Genomic DNA, 11634 nt, shown 5'->3' on the forward strand with positions numbered 1-11634 from the left:
GAAGTGGCAGTTGGCTTGTTGCCTTTTTTGTCCATCATTACTCCAGCTGAGCAAGTGTGCAGTTTTTACTCCCTTATAGTTTTTTTGTTTTGATTTTTTTTTTTTTTATTCTGTTGCTCCAGGGGACGTCTGTCTAGGTGCAAGCACTCTGGTAAGCGTCCCAGATCCCAGCCTGTCTTAATACAAGGTCCTGTGGTTTTGAAAGCATCAGGTGGGCTCCACAGATCAAACCAACCAGCCATACTCCAAACTCTAGCCTGCTACACACCCTGGGAAATCAAAGAACTAAAGTCACTTGATCAGAGAAAGTTATTTTTTACCTGAATGCCTCCACCTGTGGGTTGGTGTTGTCACATGAAGTGTTTTAAGCCTCTCTTCACAGAGGGGGAGTTTGTGATTCCCCAGTGACAAAGTGGAGACCCAGGCTCAGTCATGTTAATGTGACCTGCCTGTTGTCTGCCTGCAGCAAATTCTGCTGTGTATGTTGAAAACCTAGATTACTGAGCCCCACCACAGGACCTCTCTGAATCGGGGGGGGGGGGCAATAATCTGCATTCCCAACAGGTTACTCAGTTGATATGCAGACCATGGTCTGGAAAAATGTGTTTTGAGAACCATCTGTGCTGAGGGATCCTGCCTTTTAGAGTGTGTGCTGGTGCAATGGACTAGTTTGTAGCATAGAGATCCTAAAACACTTGGAATTTCCTAAGTAATGAGTCTTAAAAGTGTCTTTTGTTAATCATAACAAGCCCCTTTGAACCACACCTGGCTTTATATTAACAGGGTGACTTCAAAGCCAAAAGTAGGGGGAGTCTGCACAGAGGGTGGTTGCCAGGGGAACCAGCCACATAATGAGAGATATGGAACTTTCAGTCCTCCCCACTCTGGGAGGAGATGTGGGCAAGAGGCTGTCAGTCCCCAGTGGCCAATGAATTAATAAGTCATCTGTGTGTGTGTCTGTACATGTGTAATGAGGCCTTCATAAAAACCCCAAAGGAAAGGGTTTGGAGCACTTCTGAGTCTGTGAACACATGGACATTTGAGGAGAATGGTGTGCCCAGAAAGAGCATGGAAGTATGGAAGTTCCGCACAACGCTTTCCACATACCTGCCCTAAGCATCTCTTGATTTTCCTGAGTTATATTTCTTTACAGTAAACCAGTAATCCAGTAAGTAAACTGTTTTCCTGAGTTCTGTGAGCCGCTCCAGAAAGTTAATCCAGTCTTAAAAGGAAGGGGGTCATGGAAACCTCCAATTTATAGCTGATAACAACCTGGACTTATAACTGACCTCTGAATTTGTTGTTCATATTTTCTACTTTTTCTAGGAATTTGTTATTTGTTATTTCATCTCAACTTTCAAATGTACTGAAACGAACCAGTTAAATACCAGAAACAATCAGATAAATCCAAAATGGGGAATATTTTATGAGATCATTGCCAAGTCTTTTCAAAAAAACTGAATGTCATTAAAAAAAAAAAAAAGTGGAGGGAACATACCAGGTGAAAAGGAGGCTAAAGATATCAACATATGATCCAGTAATTCCACTCCTGAGCATATGTCCCAAGGAAACTCTAATTCAAAAAGATACATGCATCCCAATGTTTACCAGCCTAAATGTCCACTGACAGATGACTGGATAAAAAAGTTGTGAGATATAGACATATATACATACATACACACAATGGAATATTACTCAGTAGTAAAAAGGAATGAAATAATTCCATTTGCAGCAACCTGGACGGGCCTAGTGATTATCACACTGAGTGAAGTAAGCCAAAAAAATAAATAACATAGGATACCACTTATATGTGGAATCTAAAGTGACACAAATGAACTTATTTACAAAACAGAAACAGACTCAGACATAGAAAACAAACTTATGGGGCGAGAGGCAGGATAAATTGAGAGTTTGGGATTTGTGGATGCTAAATACTATATATATACTATAATGTATAAAACAGATAACCAACAAGGGCCTGCTGTATAGCACAGGGAACTATATTCAGTATCTTAAGAAAAAATGTAAGTGCTCCCAATACTGTATTATGAATATGACTGTAACACTGTAGTCCATAAATATTTTCTAACAATGTATTCATTAGTGTATAGGCTAGCTACCATGAGGCAATCATATTGCTGCTGCTTTTTTATCAATGCATGAGATGATTCATCTTATAAACAGCTGACGTAAACTTGCAGTGTTGATAAGTACTGTGCAGTACTTTAAATAATTTTTTTCTTTTTCTTGGGGGGGGGGGGTAATTAGGTTTATTTATTTCTTTTCATAGAGGTCCTGGGGATTGAACCCAGGACCCTGTGCATGCTAAGCAGGTGCTCTACCACTGAGCTGCGCCCTCCCAACTAGGACAGTACTGTAAACATAATTTCTCTTCCTTATGACTTTCTTAATAACATTTTCTTTTCTCTAGCTTTATTGTAAGAAGAGAGTATATAATACATAAAACATGCAAAATATGTGTTAAGCAGCTGTTTATGTTACACTTTCTATAAATACAGAGCAATGTGACAGGATCAGAATTTTCATTATGAAACTGTTTCTATGTGAACCACCTTTCCCACCATCATTATACTATAGTAGTCCTTAATAAATATCTGCTGCACAGTAAGTTTGGACTTCATGCCAGAGGCATCCTTTATCACAAGTCTTCAGTCGTCTGTGTTCTTTGGTATGAAAACTCAATTGTTTGGAAGGCGTTCACAACATTTGTGAGACTTTTCCTCATGAAAACTGACTACTTTATGATGGCCTATAAGAAACATTTGTTGTACTCAAAAGGTTCCATTTCGGTGTGATGTATAATGGGATTTCTTTTCTCAAGAAACGATTTCAACTTTTCAACTCAATATTGCCTTTTTCTAATGGAATATTAGGCTACATTGGTAGTAGACAATTTTCCTATATTCACTGCATTTAAAAGATTTCTGGGTAAGTTTTCTGAAACTTAACAAAGACCAAAATTAATGGAAAAGTACCCTTTCTCTGCCCTCATAGGGTGACTTGTGAGAATTCTCTTGTATTCAGTGAGATCTAGCATCTCATGAAAGTCTTTGTCGCTCACTGTGTTCCTGAGATTTCTTTCAGGTATGGATTTCCTCGTGTGAAGTGACAAAGAACTGGACAGAGGAGGTTTTCCCACACTCACGACACTCATAAGGCTTCTGCCCTGCATGACTTCTGTGATGGACATTGAGGTATGATTTCTCAAAAAAGGCCTTCCCACACTGAGTACACTGATATAGCTTCTCTCCCATGTGACGTCTCTGATGTCTAATGAGCTGTGACTTCTGGTTGAAGATTTGACCACATGGAATGCATCCATAGGGTTTCTCTCCAGTATGGCATCGCTGATGGATAGTAAGATGGCTTTTTTGGCGGAAAGCTTTCCCGCATTCATTGCATCCGTGGGGTTTCTCTCCCGTATGAATCAAGTGATGTCTGCTGAGCATTGCCATACTGCTAAAGGCTTTTTGGCATTCGAGACATACAAAGGGTTTCTCTCCTGTATGTGTCCTCTGATGGACAATGAGCATTGCCTTTCGTATGAAGGCTTTTCCACACTCACTGCATTCGTAGGGCCTCTCTCCTGTATGAGTTCTCTGATGGACAATGAGATGTGATTTGTCTATAAAAGCTTTTCCACATTCACTGCATTCATAAGGTTTCTCTCCTGTATGAATCCTCTGATGCGTTATGAGGGATGACTTTTTATTAAAGGCTTTCCCACATTCCTGGCACTCATAAGGCTTCTCTCCTGTATGAGTTCTTCTATGAGCAATAAGCTGTGACTTGTCTATAAAGGCTTTCCCACATTGACTGCATTCATAAGGCTTCTCTCCTGTGTGAATTCTCTGATGGGTTATGAAGTGTGACTTTTTATTAAAAGCTTTCCCACATTCGTTGCACTCATAAGGTTTTCTTCCTGTATGGGTTCTCTGATGTAGAATGAGTTGTGATGTGTGTACAAAAGCTTTTCCACATTCACTGCATTCATAAGGTTTCTCTCCCATATGAATCTTCTGATGCATTATGAGGTGCGAGTTTTTACTGAACGTTTTCCCACATTCCCTACATTCACAGGATTTTTCTCCCGTATGAATTCGCTGGTGAACCACAAGCTGAGACTTACTAGAGAAGGCCTTCCCACATTCTTCACATCCATAGGGTTTCTCTCCTGTATGGGTTCTTTGATGGATAGTCAGGTTTGACTTCTGCATAAAACCTTTCCCACAATCGGTACACTCAAACGGTTTCTCCCCTGTATGTGTTCTGTAATGTAATCTGAGCTTCGCCTTTTCCCTGTAAGCTCTTCCACACTCTTTGCATTCGTAGGGTTTCTCTCCTGTGTGGGTCCTATGGTGTAGAATGAGATGATATTTTGTTCTAAAGGATTTCTGACACTCGATACAGTCATACGGTTTCTCTCCTGTGTGAGTTCTCTGGTGCAGTGTGAGATGACATTTTGTACTGAAACCTCTCTGACATTCACTGCACCTGTGCGGCTTCTCTCCCGTATGAGTTCTCCGGTGTATTACGAGCTTTGACTTATACCTGAAGGATCTGGGGCATTCACTGCATTCATAAGGTTTCCCTTCTGTGTGAATTCTGTGATGTCTTTTAAGATTTGTTACTGTGCTGAAAGACCTCACACATAAATTATGTTCATAGCACTGGGCTTGAATGTGGGCGGTTTCATGCAGATTATGGAAAAATGACTTCCCATGACCATTTAACTCATCAGAGTTCATTTTTGCATAGTTTCTACTCTGAAAACTTGAATCTGAATTTTGTTTCAAACTTATTCCTCTTGAGACACATTTAGGGGGTCTTTCTATAAATGGCAGAATGTTTTCGCTCAAAGAAAATATTTTCCCCCATGCACTGTTTTCATGACCTCTCTCCACAGGTCCATCCTTCTCATTATCTTCCTGAGGCCAATCACAAACTTGCCACATTACTTCTAGGAAAAAAAAAAAAATCAATACTCGCAGAATCATGAAATGGAGAGGGATGAAATCTCAAAGTCAGATTTCCTATAACTTGTGAAGGGCACACAACTCAAGTGGCTTCAAGTTTTTATGTGATTCAAAGTGCCTGTATTTGCATTGTATCACTGCATCTTCAATTATAAGAAAAAATTAATTTTGAGTTGTTTTCATCATTAATAATTGTTTATCTGGAGCTGCATATAAAATAGTGTTATTTTCCATCAAAAAAACTTACATATCCAAAGAGATGGAGAAACTATGAAAAAGAATATGAAAATGAATATATGCATGTATATGCATGACTGGGTCATTGTGCTGTACACCAGAAATTGATACATTGTAACTGACGATACGTCAATGAAAACAAAAAATAAACAAAAAAACCCCCCAAAGTGATGGAGAAAGTGATACAGCAGGTGCACAATATTAAGTCTGAGGGATCCAATACAAGAAACAGTAAGAAGTAACGAACTGAAGGACATGAGTGTCATTAAACACTGGAACATAATAGAAGAGGTCTATGAATATGGATAAAAGGTGAAGGAGGCTGGTTGTGTCTATCAGGCTACAATAGAAGAACAGCCAAGTAAAAAAGGAGGGACCAAGTGAAATAGGCATAGATTTGACCCAGGTAGATAAAAGGAGGTAAATCTCAGTGGCTGGCACAAGAGAGCCATATGTGGAAGTGTGGCAAGGGAGGAAGCAGGCACCTTTCGTACTGAAGACCTCTTTTCACTCACAGTCACCTCTAAAGGTTCAGAGACTATGAAAAAAATATTAAAATAAGTTAACAAGGGTCCCAGCTCAACAATGACCAGCTGCTACTTTGCTTGCGTGAATTCCCACTGCACTGGTTGCACTCACCCGGACTGCACTGGCTTGGGAATTCCCTCTCCACTATTCCTTGTTCTCTTCCTTCCTCCAAGGGCACCAGTGCTTCTGGCTTGCTAACTTGATAACCTGTCAAGGAGGGGTAATGACAGAGAACCTGAGCAGTGTCAGGGCCTGTGAAAAAAAGTTCTGTTTCAGGGAACGTATAGTTTAAATCTCAGCAAAATGCAAACATTTCACTTGGAGAATGAAATTAAGCACAGTCACTGTATGACAATAAATAAAATAAGCTCTGTTACCCACCTACACTAGGCCAAGTCCAAAATCACTGAGGATATCAGAGTACCCATAAATCGCAGCAGCGGGGAAAAGATAGTCGATTAATGTGCGTATGCTGAGATACTGAGGAAAGCTGTCCTTACCCAATGACAGCAGGTTGCTATAATTTTCCAACATCACATCCCGGAAGAGGTTCTTCTGAACAGTGTCTAGTAGCTGCCACTCTTCCCAGGTGAAATCCACAGCCACGTCCCTGAATGACAGTGAGCCCTGTGATAACATAATCCTTTTTAATCTGGAGTCAGTAGACTAGAATAAAATAGTAAAGATCTAAAGGATATTGTTCTGATTATTTTTAGTATGAAAATGTATAAATAATATTTTTGTTCCTAGCTTTGATTTACATTTTGTGGGCTAAATTCATTAAAACTATCCTTTCTTTGTGCATTCTTCATTCCCTTCTTCACTCACTCGTTCGCCCAATAGAAAACATCATGCAAACTCTAAACTACCTAAAAACCATCTGCAACCTACCTTACAAGCATTGAATGTTACTATAAAGTTTGCAATAAAAAAGGAAATAAAGCATGATCCTGCTGTCAAATGCTTTCTGATCTATTTGAGTTCAAGGAACTGCATGTAGTTCAATGAGACAGGCGAAGAGGCTGGAGAGGACAGATGCCCAGGTGACAGGCAGGTACAGGTCTTGGAGCAAGTGTGCACATTTCCTGCAGACACTGGGTAGCCACTGCAGTGTTTTTCATATACAAAAGGGTGCTATGCTCAGAACTGCCTATTAGAAATTGTACTATATATTAAATCAGGATACTAAAAAGAAAGACAAACAGAGCTCTCACTATGTGCTATGCATCATTCTAAACATCTTCCAAACAACAGTAATCTGCACAATAACATTCATGTAAGCACTATTATTATCTTCTTTTTATAGATAAAGAGATTTTTTAAAGTTTTCTAGCTGTATCCATTACATCTCCCACATTTCCTCAGGAAGATGACTTTTCACTTGGGCCACCATCTGGATGAGAAACAAGGAAGAAGAAGACCCATCTTCATACTCAATCTCCAAGAAATATTTACTGATCTCAAGGAATTCATGTGCTTCCTCCTTATATACAAAGTAAACCTTGTAACATGTTTTTATTCTTTTGTGATGGTTTCCAGTATTACCGGAGAAATGTGTGCAACTCATTTCTGGATCCTGTTGCTTACATGGCAATGTTCTAATTATTAGCACCTTGCAGGACCCTAAGACATGGAGATACATCTCCCTTCCTGATTGGCTATTCAGCATCATTTATTCTGTCTCCCAGTCTAAGCACATCCCTCCCAGCCATGGTATATCTATATATATTGTTCTGATTGTACACAGCTTTATAAACTTCTGAAAATCTAAAATGGAAAACAAACTGGGAAAAAACAAGCAAGCAGCTCACCTGGGACTTGGTCATTTTTAACAGTTTTTAGGAAATAGTCACCACTTTTAGGATCTGTCCTGAAATCCTCGTAATGGTGTCTCATCAATGGTATCCTTCAGCAAGGATGAATTTCTGGGCTTGAGCTCTACTTTGTTTCCCCCTCTTTATAGGAGTGGACTCATTCTAGGAAGCCAGCATCTATGGATTCAAGAAAAGATTTGTTTGGCATGAAAATAATGATAAAAACAAGCTCCTATACAAGCAAGGAACTGCTTTAAGCATGTTCTTTTCTCACATGACCCTCACAACAATCCTATAAGGTACAGATGACAATTATTCCATTTTAGAAAAAAGCAAGAGAGGAAAGGTCTAGCACCTCGCTAAAACCCAACAGCTAGTAACTGGTGGAGCAAGAACAAAAACACAAACCCTCAGAGTCAATAAATCCTCTGATTCCCAGGAGAACTACCAGAATTATGCTTTCACCTTAACCAACCAAAAAAAAATTAGGAAAAATATCTAGAACAACTATCTTAAGAGCCAGAAGTCAAAGAAAAAGGTAAACAAACAAGGTGAGACCTTTGTGTGCTGCAGCTCAAAGCCCGGTGAGACTCTGCAGGCTATAGCACAGGGAGAAGGAACCCCCAAAGAGCCCAGCAGTCTTGCTAAGTTCATGATACAGAATTCAAAGTCTGAGGAAGCAAAGGTGGCTAGAGTTTGCCAGGCAGCACACCAGAAAAAGAGACAGAGAGAAAACACACTCTGTAGATGTGCAGAGGGCTTCTTTGAGTCTCTGGCAAAGGACTGATGAACTGGAAAAACCACAAAGCCACTTGAAAGGAGCAGGTGGAACAATTCCTAGAACTTACACAAGATCAGGACTAGTTCGTGTTCCCCCTAGCCAGGGTGGAAAGACCTTCTAATATAAAGGGACTTCAAATGAAGTCCTCAGAAGAGTGCTGCCTCAGTAACAGGGACAAAGTAATCCTAGACAAAAGACTGATCTGGCCCCACCTAACAAAGTTTAAAAGGAAGTCTCTGAAGACTCAAACCATTTCAAAGTAACCTGACCACATCCCAGAACAAACCTCAGAAGTATTTAAAGGACTAAAAGAAAGTCCTGTAAATAACAATGTGAAACTGACAATAATCTGACAGCCAATCAACAATTACTAGACACTAAACAACAAGGTCCTACTGTATAGGCACAGGGAATATCTTGTAATAACCTATAATGGAAAAGAATATGAAAAAGAAAAAATATATATATATATACACACACATATACTGAATCACTATGCTGTACACCAGAAACTAACAGATTGTAAATAAAATATATGTCAACAAAAACAAATCACTAGACAGGCAAAGAAGAAGAAGAAAAAAAAAAGACCCATAGTCAGGGGAAAAATTCAAGCTAGAGAGACAAAAATGACAAAAGGGATAGAACTGGCAGGCTAGGACATTTACACACACACACACGGAATGTATTACACATTACACATATTCAACAAGAGAAAAGCAAGAGCATGAGAGAAAAAAAAATTAACATTGAAACAATAGGCTATTCATGTTTGCCTCAAACCAAAATTAACTCAAAATGGATTACCAATGTAAGAGATAAAACTATAAAACTTTTAGAAGAAACCAAAGAAAAATTTTAAGTGAGGCTAACGTTTCTTAAATAGGGTATAAAAAAGCAGGATAAAAGGAAAAGTTGCTAAATTAGAATTCCTCAATTTTAATAATTTTTGATATTCAAAAGACACCTCTAAAAAATGAAGAATCAAGCCAGAGGCTACAGTAAAATAATAACAAAGCATGTACCTGACTAAAAAATATATATCTGAAGAGTATGAAGAACTTTTCCAACTTAATAAAAGAAACAATCCAGTAAAAAAGGAACAAAAGCTTCAAACAGACATTTCACCAAAAAAAAAAAAAGATGGCAAAAAAGCATATGAAAGATTGCTTTAAGTTATATGATAAAAGCAAATTAAAATCTAAATAAAATATTCCTACCAACCTGCTAGGATGGCTATAATTTAAAAGACTGAAAATTCTAAGTACTGACAAGGATGTGAAGAAAAAAAAACTCTCATGCATTGCGAGTGAAAATACAAAACGACAAAATGGTACAGCCATTTTGACTTGAACATCAGTGTACACTGCAGCTTCACCCATAATATCCAAAACGTACTCCCCCAAATCCAAAATATCCATCAACTTGGAAATAGGTAATATTGTGACTCATCTGCACTGCTGAACATTAACTCAGCGGCAGAAAGGAATGAACTAATGATACATGCAAAACCATGGCTGACTCTCAAAAACATTATTCTAAGTGAAAGTCAACGACTTCCTACCATAATTCAATTGTATGAAGTATTAGAATATACAAAACTATAGAAAGCACGTAAGTGATTGTGAGCGAACAGAGGATGGGGGGTATGGTCTCAATATACAGAGGCACAGGGGACTTTTGGGGTTGATGGGAAAGCTCTATGTATTGATTACAGCGGTGGTTACACAGTGGTACACCTTTGGGAAACTCATCGAATTGCACCTGAAGAACAGGTGAATGTTATTGTATGTAAATTACACTTCAATTTTCTTAGCTCTTGCCTAAGAAAAGCAAAACAAATACAGGCTGTCTACTTCTGAAGACGAAATCCATGTCCTTAAACTGCAATGAAGCCTCAACTGAAATCTCAAATTCACGTCTCTCGTTTTGAAACTTCATCTTCACGCAAAATCCCAGCTGGGTCTCTTGGCTACTCTAACCAGTGTTGACTGTTAAAGAATTAACTCTGGTTATAAAAAATTAATTTAACACTGAGAATAATGTAGAGATGCCAGGACACCCTATAAATATAATAACACAGCTTAAATACTCTCAATATTACATTGCTGAGAACCCTGAAGGACAGTGCAACTCTGTCTTAGGCCGGATATAACAGAACTGAAGAAAACAGATCTGGATTTCAAGGACAATATGTCAAAGAAATTTATAGGCCAACCTAATAAAAATCCTACATAAAATACTAGGAAACCATATTCACTGCCATATAGGAAGGATACTAAGAAACTGAACATAGGAAGAATTATACAATTTACAGATAGCTTTTTTTTTTACAGGAACGTAATAGTGTAATAGACTATTTAATTATCTCAATAGATGAAGACATGTAATAAGATACCATAGCCAATCACAATTTTTAAAAAATCCTATGAACTAGAAATAGACAAGAACTTTCTTAACTTGATAGAGTATCTACCAAAAAAAAAAAAAATCCACAGCATTTCTTAAAACTTAGGAACACAACAAGGATAACCACTCTGAGAACCTTTAGTCAGATCAAACCCTGAACAGTACAACAGGAAAAATGGAAGGAATGAAGATTGGAAAAGAAGAAACAAAACCGTCACTAAGCAACTGTTTTAAGATCAATAGAAACATTCATTGCAGTTTCATACTCAAACAACAAGATTTAAAGGGAGAAAAACACTATTTACAATGCCAACAAAATGTATACGGTACCCAGATGGGCTCCTTTGCTCACTGGCTCTTCCAACGCCTCGCTGCACCGCCTACGGGGGCGATCCGGAGTCGACCTGTCACTGCCAACAGTTCCATGTATTGATTAGATGGGGAAGAGTCTCTCGGTTCTTCCTCAACCCCCTCCCTCACACTGATGCCTGCCCAAGTCGCCCACAACGCCCCCCAAACTACCAGGCCGCTTTAAAGAACAATCCTCCAGGAGCACCCACCACAAACCACATCTCAAGTCACCGAACTCCCACCACGCGAGATTCTTAAAGCAGCTCGCAGAAATTTAACTTTACCACAAATGCCAATTCTCTGACCGTACGTCCCGGGAAGCCAAGCTTCGGACGCCACTTCCGTTTCCACTGACGTAAGCGGCGGGCCCCTGCCGTTACTCAGATTCAAGGCCACTTTGGAAGTGAGCGGTGGATTCTGGGGCCTGGAGGCGTTATTGCCGTGCAATATGGCCGCGCCAACTTCGTTACCTTACGTTACGTTGGGAGCGGCCATCTTGGACCATGCGCCGCCATCT

General features: G+C 39.2%; 1 protein-coding gene across 3 annotated transcripts; it reads right to left on the reverse strand.

Annotated features, from left to right (window-relative positions):
- Positions 1–2477: 2477 nt before the first annotated feature.
- LOC105106076 (zinc finger protein 260) lies at positions 2478–11466 on the reverse strand. Of its 3 annotated transcripts, none has more exons than XM_010999910.3 (6): positions 11402–11466; positions 11097–11176; positions 7574–7753; positions 6263–6389; positions 5874–5969; positions 2478–4981 (listed from the first exon to the last, which is right to left on the reverse strand). In XM_010999910.3, exons 3-6 carry the CDS (start codon positions 7586–7588, stop codon positions 3102–3104), a joined length of 2118 nt encoding a protein of 705 aa, XP_010998212.3. In that variant the 5' UTR covers positions 7589–7753; positions 11097–11176; positions 11402–11466; the 3' UTR covers positions 2478–3101. The 3 variants fall into 3 exon arrangements, with proteins under 3 accessions (XP_010998212.3, XP_010998213.3, XP_010998211.3); XM_010999911.3 differs by having other exon boundaries at positions 2478–4978; positions 11327–11460; XM_010999909.3 differs by having other exon boundaries at positions 11327–11460.
- Between the last annotated feature and the right edge of the window lie 168 nt (positions 11467–11634).

Source organism: Camelus dromedarius, chromosome 9, assembly GCF_036321535.1.
Source record: "Camelus dromedarius isolate mCamDro1 chromosome 9, mCamDro1.pat, whole genome shotgun sequence".
In the NCBI taxonomy this organism is placed as follows: Eukaryota; Metazoa; Chordata; class Mammalia; order Artiodactyla; family Camelidae; genus Camelus; species Camelus dromedarius.